General features: G+C 36.1%; 1 protein-coding gene across 1 annotated transcript in view; it reads left to right on the top strand.

Moving 5' to 3' along the window:
- The window catches only part of LOC149788619 (contactin-like), an 87851-nt gene that overhangs the window by 15347 nt on the left and 54867 nt on the right, over positions 1–17637 (top strand). The window contains exons 7-12 of the mRNA XM_089974701.1: positions 3579–3905; positions 5647–5748; positions 8902–9138; positions 11381–11486; positions 15043–15227; positions 17102–17380. Coding sequence (XP_089830827.1) covers positions 3579–3905; positions 5647–5748; positions 8902–9138; positions 11381–11486; positions 15043–15227; positions 17102–17380 — 1236 coding nt within the window. The remainder of the gene's footprint in view (positions 1–3578; positions 3906–5646; positions 5749–8901; positions 9139–11380; positions 11487–15042; positions 15228–17101; positions 17381–17637) is intronic.

Raw genomic sequence — 17637 nt, 5'->3', positions numbered from 1 at the left:
ACTTCTAGGATATTAGATGGTTCCATTTTTTATGCAGTTTTAGCTCTAGAGCAAAGAGCTTATGTGATGGTCATTTGTCTATTGTATATCATTCAGTGTCCATCTGTCCATTAGCACAAGTTACCTGGAGGATTGCCTTCAGACTGTACATACACATACAACCCTGGTCTAGTTGGTCCTAAATGAAAATGGTACTGCTTGGACATACAATATGGCCACCACATACATCCTGAAAATCTTGTTATTGCCTCCCCTGAATGGATGATCATATTGATGAGGTATTTGGACTAAAAGACTTATGATGTTTCGTTGGTCCTAAATAAAAATGGTGCTGACTTGATGTCCATTATGGCCACCACAGTGGCTATCTTGAAGATTTTGTTATTCTACTCCTTCTACAGGAATAATGATATATGCATGGGATTTTGACCAAGAGACTTTTGTGATGTCTGTTTGGTCTTGAATAAAAATGGTGCCACTCTGAAGTCTTATATGGCCACCTTGGCAGTCATTCTGAATTTTTTTCTTCAAAACTCCTCCTGAACATTGGGTTTTCACCAGAAGACTTCTTTTGATGTTCTGGTGGTCTTAAATGGACATAGTTCAGATCTGACATTCAATATGGCCACCATGCAGTGGTCAGCTTGAAAATCATGCTGTCACTACTCATCCTGATTGGTCATATAAACATGAGGCTTCACAGAAAAACAACATCCAATGATATCTACTTGGCCCTAAATAAAAATGGTGCCACAGAAGAAGAAAAAATCCTATGATATCTACTTGGCTCTAAATAAAAATGGTGCCACAGAAAAACAACATCCTATGATATCTACTTGGCCCTAAATAAAAATGGTGCCACAGAAAAACAACATCCTATGATATCTACTAGGCCCGAAATAAAAATGGTGCCACAGAAAAACAACATTCAATGATATCTACTTGGCTCTAAATAAAAATGGTGCCACAGAAAAACAACATCCTATGATATCTACTTGGCCCTAAATAAAAATGATGCCAATCTGACATCTATTATGGCCATTACTGCAACCATCTTAAAAATCTTTTTGTGACTACTCCTGAACAGAAAGTCATATTGACATATGATTTTCAAAATAAGACTTACCATGTTTGCTTGGTCCTAACTGAAAATAGTGCTGATCTGGTATCTAATATGACTGCCACAATGGCCAGCTTGAAAAGCTTGTTATCTGTGGTATCTAATATGACTGCCACAATGGCCAGCTTGAAAAGCTTGTTATCTCTGGTATCTAATACGACTGCCACAATGGCCAGCTTGAAAAGCTTGTTATCTCTGGTATCTAATATGACTGCCACAATGGCCAGCTTGAAAAGCTTGTTATCTCTGGTATATGATACAACTGCCACAATGGCCAGCTTGAAAAGCTTGTTATCTCTGGTATGTAATAAGACTACCACAATGGCCAGCTTGAAAAGCTTGTTATCTATGGTATCTAATATGACTGCCACAATGGCCAGCTTGAAAAGTTTGTTATCTGTAGTATCTAATATGACTGCCACAATGGCCAGCTTGTTATCTCTGGTATCTAATATGACTGCCACAATGGCCAGCTTGAAAAGCTTGTTATCTCTGGTATCTAATACGACTGCCACAATGGCCAGCTTGAAAAGCTTGTTATCTCTGGTATCTAATACGACTGCCACAATGGCCAGCTTAAAAAGCTTGTTATCTCTGGTATCTAATATGACTGCCACAATGGCCAGCTTGTTATCTCTGGTATCTAATATGACTGCCACAATGGCCAGCTTGAAAAGCTTGTTATCTCTGGTATCTAATATGACTGCCACAATGGCCAGCTTGAAAAGCTTGTTATCTCTGGTATCTAATATGACTGCCACAATGGCCAGCTTGAAAAGCTTGTTATCTCTGGTATCTAATATGACTGCCACAATGGCCAGCTTGAAAAGCTTGTTATCTCTGGTATCTAATACGACTGCCACAATGGCCAGCTTAAAAAGCTTGTTATCTCTTGGTATCTAATATGACTGCCACAATGGCCAGCTTGAAAAACTTGTTATCTCTGGTATCTAATACAACTGCCACAATGGCCAGCTTAAAAAGCTTGTTATCTCTGGTATCTATAATGACTGCGACAATGGCCAGCTTGAAAAGCTTGTTATCTCTGGTATCTAATATGACTGCCACAATGGCCAGCTTGAAAAGCTTGTTATCTCTGGTATCTAATATGACTGCCACAATGGCCAGCTTGTTATCTCTGGTATCTAATATGACTGCCACAATGGCCAGCTTGAAAAGCTTGTTATCTATGGTATCTAATATGACTGCCACAATGGCCAGCTTGAAAAGCTTGTTATCTCTTGGTATCTAATATGACTGCCACAATGGCCAGCTTGAAAAACTTGTTATCGCTACTTCTTCAGAATTAATGATCCTAACATGATAGGGTTTTCACTAAAATTCTTCATATAATGTTTGTTCATCTTAAATCAAAATTGTGCTGATCCAATATCCATCTGTCTTGAAAGTATTGTTTTTACTACTCTCGATGGGAAAGTCATTTTGACATGGGAGTTTTCATCAGAAAAGCTCTTATGTTGATGTCTTTTCTCTAAATGAAAGTGACTAACCCTTAACTTTCCACCATGGTGGCTGTCTTGAAAATATTGTTGTCTCTACTCCCAAATGGATGGCTGTATCAACATGTGGTTTTTACCAGTGGACTTCTTATGACACATAGTTGGTCCTAAATTCAAACTGTCATTTGTACATCCATTATGTCTGCCATGATGGCTGTTGTAAAATTCTTGTTGTCATCACTCCCTCGGAATGGATGATCATTATGACATGTGGTTTTGAACAAAAGACTTCTACTGATGTCTTCTTTGTCCTAGATGATAATGGTGCCAGTTTGATATCGAATATGTCCACAGCAGCTAATTTGAAAATCTTGTTATCGCTGAAGAATATTAGAGGTGGTTTCAATATTCAGCGGTTAAAAGGAAGAAATGGTTGTATGTTGAATTCCTAGAAATTCTTCTCTTCCAGTACAGCATCATATCTCGTTATGGGATTCTTGTTATACATATTAATTTAGTTTTGTCAAATCTTCATTATAAAGTTGTGCAAAGAAAAAACATGTATTTACTATTTTATCAGATCTAAAATCTCTAGTCGGCATTTTCATACTGAGATTCTGCCTGTCTCAGACTGGTTGTCAGTCACTTATTTGTCCACTGTTTGCTCATGTGATGAAATTTAACATAAACCATTATCAAATCTGCTCTGTTTCAGTTTAAGTTAGCACACAAATTTTGGAATTCTGTTATTTGAGGTAAGAGGTTGCTGTTAATTTGTTCCACAGTATAAATAGAGTATTGCCAAAATTGGCATCCTGACCAGGTTTAAGTATAAAACAAGAGTATTTTGATTTAAGATTTTAGCATAATTTTACACTGTCACTTTCTTAATTGTTAAGAAATTTGTATACCAAGGTAAACTTGTGTTTCTTGTAGTTATATAGTAAGAATTATTATGTTAAAATAGTTATTAATTTTATATACATGATTTTTTCCAGACTATGGCCTTGATATCAAGGATCCAAATCTTATTCCCCGTGGCCCCAAATGGAGAGTTGAGGCCAAGGATACGATTATCATTGGGGACAGTAGTCTTGTGTACCTGGAGTGTGATGCTGATGGTTATCCTGTGCCAACCTTCACTTGGACCCGTAACAATTCCCTGCAGGTTGTGACTCCAGCCCTTGATACACGCTACACCATTACTAATGGCCGATTAACCATCCAGACCCCCAAGGAAGTGACTGATGCTGGAGTCTACCAATGTTCAGCAATGAACTCTATAGGGTCCATTTTGGGGGCACCAGTACGGCTCTCCTTTGCAAGTATGCCAAAACAAAAATACATTATTATTGTGTTCTTATGAATCTTCATGTACAAAGGCATGCCTACCATTCTTTTTTCATTTTGTTCAAAGAAATGGTTCAGTCATTATATGAATGTACAAGAGAATCATTATGCTGATGATTTGATGTTCTTTATCTTGGAGTTTTATGAAGGTTTTAGGTCAACTGGTCAAAGTCCAGAAGAACTGATGCTATGGTTTATCATCTGGCATCCATTTTCTGCCTAGCACAAGTTTGTTATCATTATTTCCCCTAATCTACAGGGAGGAATGTCATGAGAGGTTGCACAAAATTTCATCTAGAAGTCTAGTTGATCCTAAACAAAGACATGATGCCCATACTAAGATGTGTTATGATGTTCATAATGTGATGTATGTCATGATGTTCATACTGAGATGAATGGCATGATGTTCATACTGAGATGTATGCCATGATGTTCATACTGAGATGTATGCCATGATGTTTATACTGAGATGTATGCCATGATGTTTATACTGAGATGAATGGCATGATGTTCATACTGAGATGTATATCCTGATGTTCATACTGAGATAAATATCCTGATGATCATACTGAGAGTTATTTCATGATGTTCATACTGAGATGTATGCCATGATGTTCATAACTGAGATGAATGGCATGATGTTCATACTGAGATGTATATCCTGATGTTCATACTGAGATAAATATCCTGATGATCATACTGAGAGTTATATCATGATGTTCATACTGAGATGTATATCCTGATGTTCACACTGAGATGTATCCCATGATGTTCACACTGAGATGTATGCCATGATGTTCATACTGAGATGTATATCATGATGTTTAGACTGAGATGTATGCCATGATGTTCATACTGAGATGTATGCCATGATGTTCATACTGAGATGTATATCATGATGTTTCTACTGAGATGTATGACATGATGTTTATACTGAGATGTATGCCATGATGTTCATACTGAGATGAATGCCATGATGTTCATACTGAGATATATATCATGATGTTTATACTGAGATGTATGCCATGATGTTTATACTTAGATGTATGCCATGATGTTCATACTGAGATGAATGCCCTGATGTTCATACTGAGATGTATGCCATGATGTTTATACTGAGATGTATGCCATGATGTTCATACTGAGATGTATATTATGATGTTCATACTGAGATGTATACCATGATGTTCATAACTGAGATGAATGGCATGATGTTCATACTGAGATGTATGCCATGATATTCATACTGAGATGTATGCCATGATGTCATACTGAGATGTATGCCATGGTGTTTATACTGAGATGTATGCCATGATGTTTATACTGAGATGTATGCCATGATGTTCATACTGAGATGTATATCATGATGTTCATACTGAGATGTATATCATGATGTTCATACTGAGATTTATGCCATGATGTTCATACTGAGATGAATGGCATGATGTTCATACTGAGATGTATATCATGATGTTCATAACTGAGATGTATGTCATGATGTTCATACTGACACACACACACACACACACATCCATCCATCCATCCACCCATACACATACATACATGCATACATACATACATACATACATACATACATACATACATGCATACATACATACATACAATTTGTAAAGTTTTTAGTTATTTCCAGGTGAAACATAGTATTCATAAATTTTTTGTTGTTTTATACTTATACTTGCCTCTTCAAATTTACAGATCTGGGAGAATTTTCAAATGTGGTGTCTGCCCCTGTGACACCCAAGGAGTATCAGGGAGCAGCCATTGACTGTCCAACCATAAATTCCGGATATGCTAGAGGTACATGTTTCTTTCAGTGTTACTTACATGCTCACTCATTTCATTTCAAACTCGTGCAAAAGTACTCAGTAGAGATCAAATTTAGTTTGGACAAATTGTAAAGAAACTCATGCCTAGGTATTGATAATGAGTATCTCTGTTCAGCATTCCAGCTGGACCAGTGTCCAGCACTTAAAGTTGGCATGCCAGCTGGACCAGTGTCCAGCACTTAAAGTTGGCATGCCAGCTGGACCAGTGTCCTGCACTTAAGGTTGACATTTACCTCATTTTCTGATTACTCAGAATGATTACTCAGAATGATTACTCCGTGATTCATTACACTCTTGGAACAGTTCCAATCCCCAGTAGACTGGTTCTGGCAGATTTCTGCACTGTGTTGATAGAATGTGAAAAAATATTAGGCATTTTTCTTTCTTTTACCTATATAAAACACTGTGTGGTACACAGCCTTTAAAACTCTATTTTTTATCCTGCTACCAGTAGAATCACATATGTGTTCAAAATTAAAATGAATGGTATCCACTGAAGGCATTGTGTTAGGGCTGTTTCATTAAATGTACATTGTACCCAGGGAAGTTGGCACATGGGGCTGTTCCAATTTAAACATATATGGTACCATGGGAAGGCAGTTCATTTGGGGCTTTTCCATTTTACATAAATGGGACCCAGTGAGGGCAGTGTTTTAAACATTTACCCATATACACTCAGTACTCAAAGAGCTGATATGAAAATGATACAAATTATAAATTTCATATATGGATGAGTATTTCATATTGAATGGCACATTCTCTGGATTCCACACCATAGTCTGGAGTTATGGAACTTGATCTGTAGATGCAACTTGCAGATTAGGTTAACTAGCTTGTGTTTCATACTCCACTGATTTGCATTAAGTGTATTTATACATGTAAATTCTGCTTGAAATGCCACACAAAAAAATAGTACCATGTGCAATCCAAAATGCCTATTTTTATGCTCAATGAAATGCATTAAGTTTTGTGTTCAGATCTATTTCTCAGACTATGTAGTTAAGTCAAGTCATACCATCATTAGACATTTACTTGTTGCAGTAGTCAAGTCGTACCATCATTAGACATTTCCTTGTCACAGCAGTCGAGTTATACCATCATTAGACATTTCCTTGTCACAGTATGGGACTGAAAGCAAATGAAATAGGATCTCTCACTTTTTTAACCCCCATTTGAAAGTAATAAAAATAGCAATTTAGTGACCTACATATATGCATATTGTATCTGGGACAAATGATCCGATGATATTTTTATTAGAGTGAGAACAGAAATTGACAGCATGCCCTTTCAGATAAGCAGTAGTAGAATTTGATGTTTGATTCTGATGAATTTGATTGGTTTGCATGATTTTGATTTGGTTCTCATGAATTTTATTTGATTCTGATGAATTTGATTGGTTCTCATGATTTTGATTTGATTCTGATGAATTTGATTTGATTTTGATGGCTTTTCTAGAAATGAAGCCCTGTAGGGGCTGGTGGAAGGCACTTTCCAGAAATGAAGCCCTAGGGGGGCTGGTGGAAGGCACTTTTCAGTCCAGCTTCTTTTTTGATTCTATGGCCTTAAATAAAATAAGTATCATGAAAGAACGAAAACCCCAAAAATTTGTAAAATTTAAAATATAATTTAGTTAGCTAAATTTCAAATTGCAAAAATAAAAATAACTTACAGCATTAGGAATGAAATCCTAAACAGATCTATCATTAAACACCTTAGAACAGTCAGGATTACCTTCCATTACTATTGTTTTATTAAATATAAGTGCCTTCCATAGTGTCCGTTGTTTAACAGCTGCGACAAAGTAGTATGCGTCTCACACAGGGTTCACACAGTACCTTGGAAATTACTTGAATTTCAATTCATCCTTGAAAAGTGCTTGAAAATGAGCCTTGGTCCTTGAAAAATATAAAATTAATTGACAAACGAGTGTATGATAGTTTCTTTTCATACCATTATATCATGTAATTGAAATAAAACTGTTTGCTATTGGGTGTTTACAACACGTGACCAATCAGATATTTACAATTGTGCATGGACCTGATTAAATAGAGCATTAAAAAGTGCGCTAATCTTTTCCAATTATCAATCTTCCTGGTTGATTTATTTTCTGTGGCAGTGGTACATTTTTGTGCTTTCAATCATGGTGAATCAGCTGTTCAAACTCTCGAAACAAAAGATAATGAAAAATATACACAAAAATGGTCAAAATTGTTTCATATTTTATGTCCAAGCTTTTGATTTTCGGCATATGGTTTAAAATTCGGAAGAATGCTGGAAGGCTATTATTGACTTTTTCAGCATCACAACCAAACTTTGGGGGTAAATTATGGCAGTATGCCTGTTAACCCTTTACTCATGCAAGCGTCTTTGGATGCCTCTACTCCATTCACATGGAAGCACCTTTTGATGCCTGCTGTACACATCAGCCATTTTGAGCTGGCTTTCGTAGCACCACCTTCAGGGAAAACCCCACTGTTAGATACTACATTCATTTCTGCGAATGAAAATTACGTCAGATCACGTGGTCGCTGTTTATGCACTGGTCGATATCTGCTATTTAAAGTAACTGGGTCGTAATCACTACTCTCCAAAATGGCAGTCGTGAATTTCATTCAGTACTTACGAAGTTTTCACAATTAGAATCACAACTATGAAAGATTCAATAACTTAGGCAATTGCTCTGATATTGATGTAGGCAGCAATTAGTTTTCTTAAATTATCAAATTCAGATGACTTAGTGATGTAAACGCAGACGGAAAACATGTAAATTTTGAGTATGGGAAATGGCAGCTACGGTTGGTCATGCAGCCTCACTGACATGACAGTGAACAAGTTCTCTCAAGATTTTAAAACACATAAAAAATTCTTCTGTGAAAAATAAGTACACAGCTATAACAATTGGACTTTACTCTTAAATTTTTCCGCATATAATGTGTACCAAAAATGTAAAATGGTGAAAATTGCTGTTAATAATATGATTTTTTATATGAGTGATAAATTCATGTGTCAACCTCATTAAAAGTCAGTAATCTTGCAAAATTACCAGAATATGATAGTATGTAATGTTTAGTGCTTTGTTATGGGCACATTATGCTTGCATGTCACATTTTATATATCTCCACAGCTATCCGCTATCAGTGGCTACGGTTTCCTAATGAGTTTCTGCGGCCAGAGCTGAACACGTACCAGTTTATCTCATATAATGGAAAACTATACTTTTCGGAAGTTACTCGAGTTGATGAGGGCAGATACTTCTGTGTAGCCACACTGATAGCACCATCTGGAGACCTGAACTATGTAGGATCATCTCAGATGCCCAGCAGAACCAGCAAGGGGATTGTATTGTCTGTCCTGGGACAAGGTGAGGCTGAGTTTTTTTGTTGCCAGTAAGAGTCATTAAATTTTAATGTGATTTACAGTATCATATGTTAGACCTTGAAGATACATCTCTAATAATGTCATAATTGTGTAGGTGTATACTGAGGACAAGAAACTTTTAGGAGCAGATGGATCTTGATGGTTCCTTTAGTAATGGCACCATAGTAGTTTGGATGAAAGTATAATAAGGACAACACTAACATCTGTTTGGACCCATTGTACCTTGAAAGGTTATATAATAATTGTGTCATTGTTTGAGTGTGCTTCTATAATGACTTCTTTTTGGAGTTGTTAGGCCTTAATGGCATCATAGTTGGACTGTTTGGATGTAATGGGGAGTGTAATAACTTTTTGGAGTAGTCAGACTGTGAAGGTTGACATAGTAATGGCACAATATTTTGACTGGGGGTGTATAATGAGGAACATAGCATTTTCTGGAGTGTTCAGACCATGAAGGTTCACATTGTAATGGCACAATATTTTGACTGTTGGTGTATAATGAGAAACACAGCATTTTCTGGAATGGTCAGACCATGAAGGTTCACATTGTAATGGCACAGTATTAAAAACAGATAGTAATGGTACAATATTTTGATTATGTGTGTATAATGAAGACCACAGGATTTGTTATGAGCAGCAGGGAGGAAATATTTTTGTAGCTTACTGTGGCAGTATATTTTGTAATGGAGACCAAGATTAAAAACAGATTGTGGATGTAATCTTAGATCAGTAGAAAACTAGAGTTCTTTAAAAATTAGAATGTGTGAGTATTTTAATCATTTTTGTCAATGCTACAGCGTAAGATAGCTTGATCATAGATTTGTTTTCAAAAACATTAGGATGGGTAATACAATTATAGAATCAAATTTTAGCAGTGAGCAGTGATGAATCATGTAATTTCCAAAGTAATATTTCATTTTTGCTTGACTACCAAGGGGAGGCAATTTGCCATAGCCAACAATTTTTCATCAGTTTATGGGTGTCATTGATATCTAGATTTTGTTTTGTATGAAAGTTTTTGGATTTTCCCACGTATCCTGATGCCTGTTTTATGCACAGTCATGAAACTTTATCATTGCATTCATCTTCAGTTTCTGTTCACCAAAATCAAGAGTAGATCACAATGACTTGCTTTTCATACATTAGCGACTGTGCATGTTATGTGGATTATTCACAGGTGGAACAGGAAGGACATATTATTAGATAACTTTTCTTTGATAATGTATTTATGTTTCAATCCCCAGTCACATTTACCTTCTATTTTTAGTATCATTTAAGCCATACTCTTTGTATACGTCATTTCCAGTTATCAGATGTTAGCTGTATTGAAATTAAAAGTGGATGCTAAAGCTGAAATTTTCAGTAATAAATTTCAAGGATGACTAAAATCAGCGGTATTTCATATAAAAATGTGGGTCACATAAAAGTGTTAATGTATATTTAGTTTGAATGGTGTGCTTGTCTCATGTCTATTATTGAGGATAGAGTTTTAGTGTGCACCTAATTTTGATCTTATTTGTAAGTTATAAATAGATGTTTTTTTGGGTTTGAGTTTAAGACCAAGTCTTGATTATGACTTAAGAAGCTTCTAGAAACAAACTTTTGTACTGTTTGGGGTAATTTTCCATTAAGATGATTTTTCAGAAGAAGCTATTGAAACATAAGGTAAATTGGGGATGTATAATTTATATAAGTTTGAGATCAACAAGATTATTAATTCCTCCTTTAAATTCAATCTTTATTATTTACTGTTATGTTCAAATATGATTTGAGAAGAATCATTTATTGAAAATTATTCATTGGTATTACAAAGTGCTCACTAATATTTTGAACAAAGCCACTATTTGGGGATTATTGGGAATTCATTCAAGGACATTCTGGATTATATCAATTTGATACATCAAGACTGTTGGTACATCAAAATATTCAAGGCTTTTGCTTCATTGGCACATTCAAGATTGGAATTCATTCTGAACACTCTATACTTTTGGACATGTGATAGAACTTTTAGGATATTGAACTTAAAGATTATTTGGGATTTCATTCACAATACTGTGAATTCCATTAAAGTTTTGCTTTGTATTCCCAGGAAATAAATTATTTGCTGAATTTATTAAACTTGTTGGTTTTGACTTTCCTGTTAGATAGTTTTAAGACCATCGAGTTGTAGCACTCAATTTTTTGGTGTAAGTCATATTTCATTTATGAAATTGGTCAATTTTAAGGTGCTGGTGATATTGCTCCTGTCATTCAAAATGGCTTCATCAGCGTGTATCCAGCGCAACCCCTAAAAGGGGAGACCATCCACCTGGAGTGTTTTGCCTATGGAACGTAAGTATTGAATAGTGCTTTCACATTTTTGTAATATACAGGCCCATGGCAGGTTGTATTATATAAAAAAACCTTGCCTTGATTGCAGCTACACTTTCATCAAAAATTCATGTTCATTTTCTAGTATTTGAAGATGCTTGAAGAATTTCTCTAATGAAAGGAACACAAGAGTGCTTTCTGTTGCCTTGTATTATCTATGTTTATTTAATTGTATAAAATAGGCAAGACAACACAAAAAATCCATGACCAGATTTGCATTATTGCTTCTTCAGATTGAATTATTGTCATTAAATGGTTTCTAAGAGATTAATGATATCAAAAAGGACATTATTGGGTTCAGAGATTTTCCAGCTTCAGTTTTTGTCCTGCACCTGAAGCTGTTTTAGAATCTCATGAATTTAACAAATTCCAATTCTTGATTGATCACTGTAAAAGCTGGTACATATTACTGTCATCAGATGAATGATCGCTGTCAAAGCTGGTACATATTGTCATCAGATGAATGTATAATTACTGTCAAAGCTGGTACATATTATTGTGATCAGATGAATGATCACTGTCATGGCTGGTGCATATTATCATCAGATGAATGTATGATCACTGTTTAAGCTGGTACATAGTATTGTCATCAGATGAATGAATCTACAAATCACAGTGCTTCTGCACATTTGCTACTGTTATTGCTACTTTTGATTTAGAGCTGGATGGTAGTGTATGACAATGTTGAGAGTGAAAAAAGTTGATGTTAATAGTGCAAAGTCTCACAGTTTATGCTGGACTTTGTACATGATATAGACATTGTCTGAAGAATCACGTCAGCAAATCATTGTGCACTTGAAAGTTTTGTTTGAGTGTGTCATTCATTTGAACAAGCTTACCTTGCCATTTTTTTAATACATCACTGAAACTTTGTACACACAAATCTTTGTACTCTTTTTTTTTTTGTAAGTTATATTTACTTTTTTTGACTTGACAGCTGGATCCAGCGTATGACAGCTTTGTGCGTGCAGTTACTTCTGCAGTTTTTAGTGGATTGCTGTGAAATTTAGGTCATCGTCAAGAAGATATGCATGTTGTCCAGTCATTTTACTAAATATAAGTTGTACCTTTTTTTTGGACAATAGACCCATCTCCATCTTAACGTGATATGCAGGAGAGGCATGTTTACATGAGCAAATTGTTCTGATCTTACAGAAACATAATTTTGCTCATACAGTCTGGAAAAATATTCTGTACTGTTGGCTGCCTCGTCACGATACATGTAATAAACGTAGTGAAGGGATAGATCAAGCAGCCAAAGCTGTTTTGTTGTCATCCATATTTGAATGAAGATTTCATGTACTGACTGAAGACATTATGGAAGTCTGATTGTTATGTATGCTTGCATGGCAAGATATATTCCACAGTAACATCCAACCCATATTTGTAGAATACAGAAGAAATGACAGATGACATGGTATGATTCAGATTACAAGACACAAATTCAGTGTGACTCTGCTTCTGGATATAAAACGTTCGTGGTGTGGCTCCCAAAATTTCATATAAATGTATTTTTCTTGTACATAAAAAAAAATTCTTTCTTAAAAGTACGGAAAAAGTTTATCATTTTGGGGAAGAGATTGTGTATAAATAATACAAGACGATCGTGGCATGGCTCCTTAAATTTTATATGTATTTTTGTATTATTCTTGTACACGAAAAAGTTTTTTCTTAAAAGGACAAAAAATAATGTGTAAAAGGTTTATTTTTTGGATCGCTTAGGGCTTTGCCAATGTCGCAACTTCAACTTTTTCCCCTTATTGGCGGCATTTGTTTGGTTCTCCAAAGCTGTCCTTTAGTGGTGACTTTAATAACACATGCACCCTTCATCAAAGAAAGCAGACTACAATCTTCAATAAAAACAAAGAACCTTTCTTCAAAGGAAATCATTACCAAACTTAAATAAAAGCAATGGAATCTGATGGATTTTTTGCATTTTCCAATGTGACTCGAGCACGTTAACTGTCCCATGAAAGTTAACTTTTTGCAGGGAAAAAGGTTTATGCTTACGAATGCTACCAATGGCGGCTTAAAACGCAAGCTTACTTCTACCAACATGGGACGTACTGAAAAGTAAATGGGCTTTATCATTCGTTATGTGATTGTGCTATGTTTTTCCACTGAATTCAGACCCATATGACCTGTGACAAAATTATTGAATATTTTAAATCTCTGTGTGCGTATTTTTGATGGAATTACTTGTATTTTGGATTCAATATATGTGATGAGATTCGCGGGTGAGTACATGATGTTGATACTCTATTCATACTATACATTAGACATGTATAAATAAACAGTATATACATATATGTATCAATTTGTGGTTCTCTAAATAAAGTAAAATATTATATGTCTTCTGTTTTCGCTACAGGTGTATTTCTCATCTAATATGCATTGATTTAAGATGGTAACTGTGCCGGTGAAGCACATATTTTACCGCTTTTATTTATTACATCCCCTTCCCCCAAAATGTTTTTTGGTACATGCATAATTTTCTTCAGCTAACTGACCTGGTTGCTTACAACATGGTTTGGTTTATAACACAGTTAGGTTCTATGGCTCCCAACTACTGTGTTATTGTGGGGTCACACTGTACCTGACTCACACAGGGCCCCAAGTGGCCGAGTGGTCTAAAGCGCTCTCTGTCATGGATCATTGCCATCTCACCTCTGTCTACGTGGGTTCGAGTCTCGGGCTCTGTCACTGTGGATATTTGAGAAAGCTTGCCAGTAGCTTCTCTTGGTTTGGTGGTTCTTTCTGGGGTTTTCCCGGGTTCTTCCTCCACCATTAATACTGGCTGCCATGTATAGCCTATCTTTTGCTGAAAAATGGCATTAAACCCCATAACAACAACAACAACAACCTGACTCACACATACAAACCAATGTTGAGCGTCAACCAGAGTACAAATCCTGCAAGTGTTCTTGTCAGGTGTATCGACTTTTAAGTCCTGGGAGATAGAAGCCTTTTTATGTGAGCTCATCTAAGAGACTTTACCAAAAGATTAGATCTTTCACTTTTTGATGTATGCTTTATGTAAAAACTATTGACCATATATTTTAAAGGTTTATATTTTTTACCTTTATTGTTTTCTTTATGCGGTTTTTACAGAATTATAACTCCTTTATCTTTCACTTTATGTACATTTTACAGAATTTAACATCTTTATCTTTTGTTGATGTAGAGGCAGATGTTTAAAGTATTTTTTAAAACTTATCTGTTCATATCAGATATTTAATTGAAGGTAGTTATTTTCCTAAAACAGTATTTCCTATTAAGTCAGAGTATTTTACAGATGGTTGCACCATGTGAACAATTCTTTGTAATTGGCATCTTCTGCATCAGCAGTACTTCTTTAGAGCCACTTGCAAAAGAGTTCAGGAAAAATATTGTTCTCTAAAGTTATTTATTTGAATGTAAACTGCTGAGAACTTGGAATTTGGGATAATTACTATAACATTTTTACAAATTGTTTTAACTTGTTCATTGATATTGATTTCTCCCTCCCTGTTTCCAGGAGTCCTTTAATTTACTCCTGGACCACTCCAGCAGGTCAGGATGAGCGGTACAGCTTGAGTGACAACAACCGTGTGCTGAGCATTGTGAATGTGACAATGGAGGATTCAGGGACATACACCTGCAAAGTGGAGAATAAGAGACTTCAGGTTTCAGACAGGAAGAGCTACGTTCTGTTGGTTGAAGGTAGGTATACTCACTGTTAAAGACAGAAAGAACTTGACTTCTCTGCTGGGTGGTAAGTGTACTCATTGTCAAAGGTATTGCAGGTGGATGGGCAGTAGTAGTAGTGTTAAGGGCATCAAGAACTTGTTAGTGAAAGATAGTTAAGTCATTGATAAGATGTCTGGAACTAAGTCTTGCCAGTTGAAGGTACAGTAGGAGGACTAATTGTCAAGGGCATTAATAAATAAATCTTGCTGGTGAAAGGTCATTGTCAAGAGCATGAAGAGTTACATACTTGCAGGTGGATGGTTGGTGTTCACTGTGTCAAAGCGATCAATAACTTGAGTCTTGCTGGTAGAAGACAAGCATGTTCACTGACATGGCATTACGAACTTCACCCTGCTGGTGGAAGTCTGGTGGACTTGTGTTAAGGGCAAAAAGGAATAAATTGATAGATGATTGTAGCTGTATTTTTTTTTGCCAGTGGCATTAAGAACTACACCCTGCCATTTGAAGATAGGTATCCTTGTTGTATGAGGGTTCAACAACTACCCACTACTGAAGGAAGGTAAATGGGCATCATCAGAATGCAGGAGGTCGTGGGTTTGATCCCCGGCCAAGTCACACCGAAGACTTATAAAAAAAAAAATGGTACTAACAGCTGCCTCGCTTGGCACTCAGCATTAAGAGGTTAGTGTTAGGACTGGTCAGCCTGGTGTCAGGATAATGTGACTGGGTGGGACATAATGCTACTTGTCTGCGGCATGATGCCCCAGTGCTAGACATCACTATAAACTGTCTCTCTGCAGACAAGGTAGCGATATGGCTGAAAAAATGTTAAAGCTATGTTAAAAATCCAAATCACACACACACAGTGTTCATTATGTATAGATATGCATCCTGTTACAGGTTGGCTTCGATGTGATGAGGGTGTAAATTGAGTTACCAGAAGCTATATAAATTCAACACCATATGTTTGATACCAAATTTTGTTATGAAATACATGGTTTTAACAAACTAAGAATACTATGTACTAATTCTGTGAAAGGCATATCCATGAATTCACATACCAGCTAAAATGGCATATCCATGAATTCACATACCAGCTAAAATGTCATATCCATGAATTCACATACCAGCTATAATGGCATATCCATGAATTCACATACCAGCTAAAATGGCATTTTCATGAATTCACATACCATCTAAAATGGAACTTTTGAGAAACCTGAAATGAGCAGTAGACTGTGAGTATGAATGTTGGTAGAAGATATTTACCCTTATTATTTTATGACATGTTTGAGTTTTTCAAGATATGTTTGAGTTTGTAATAACATGTTTGAGTTTGTTGTTGTTGTTGTGAGGTTTAACACCATTTTTTAACACACAATAGGCTATGCATGGTGGACAGTATTAATGGTGAAGGAAGAACCCGGGAAAACCCCGGGAAGCACCACTGACCCATGAGAAGCTACTGACAAGCTTTCTAACATACCCACTATGGCCGAATCATAGACTCGAAACCACACAGACAAAGGTGAGATGGCAGTGATCCGTAATGGAGAGCGCTTTATACCACTCGGCCACTCGGGGTCCCTGTTTGAGTTTGTAATAACATGTTTGAGTTTGTCATGACACGTTTGAGTTTGTCATGATGTGTTTGAGTTTGTCATGATATGTTTGAGTTTGTAATAACATGTTTGTATTTGTCATGAAACATTTGAGTTTGTCATGACATGTTTTAGTTTGTTATGACATGTTTGAGTTTGTCATGACTTGTTTGAGTTTATCATGACATGGTTGAGTTTGTAATTAACGTGTTTGAGTTTTTAATATTTTTTTCATTTATTTTATATGAGTTGTGTTACAAATTGCAGTTTTCATTGCTATTCCAGCAAAGCCATACTTTGTTCTTGGGTTGAACGACCAGCACCTGGATGTTGGAACAAAGCAACTTACTTGGCGCTGTGAAGCCCGAGGCCTTCCCTACCCAGTGTATGCCTGGTACAAGAATGGGAAACCCCTTGTAAATGCTTCAAATGGAGATATTTCAGTAATCAAGAACACACTGGTCATACGTAATGTAGACAAAACAAGAGATGAGGGAATATATCAATGTTCTGCAACCAACAGCTATGGGACTGCAATGACTTCAGGACAACTGCGAGTACTAAGTATGCACTGATATAAGTTTTTCTTTATGTCTGTTCATTTGCAGATATATTGTGATTGTCGGTCAGTCAGTCCATCTGTTTGTTTGTTTGTCTATATGACTGTCTATGCATCTGCTTCTCTGTCATGATATTACTTGTAACCTGAACTTGATCTCCATTGATTGAGGGGAAGTGGTGATAGTTGGCACAGCGTTTTATGAGGATGGGTACAAGACAATGAAAGGTTTCAGATTCACAAAGAAGACTCATAGGGCACA

The sequence above is a fragment of the Sinohyriopsis cumingii genome, chromosome 11 (genome assembly GCF_028554795.1).
Source record: "Sinohyriopsis cumingii isolate HCF-2022 chromosome 11, ASM2855479v2, whole genome shotgun sequence".
In the NCBI taxonomy this organism is placed as follows: Eukaryota; Metazoa; Mollusca; class Bivalvia; order Unionida; family Unionidae; genus Sinohyriopsis; species Sinohyriopsis cumingii.
This window is presented reverse-complemented; position numbering and strand designations above follow the sequence as displayed.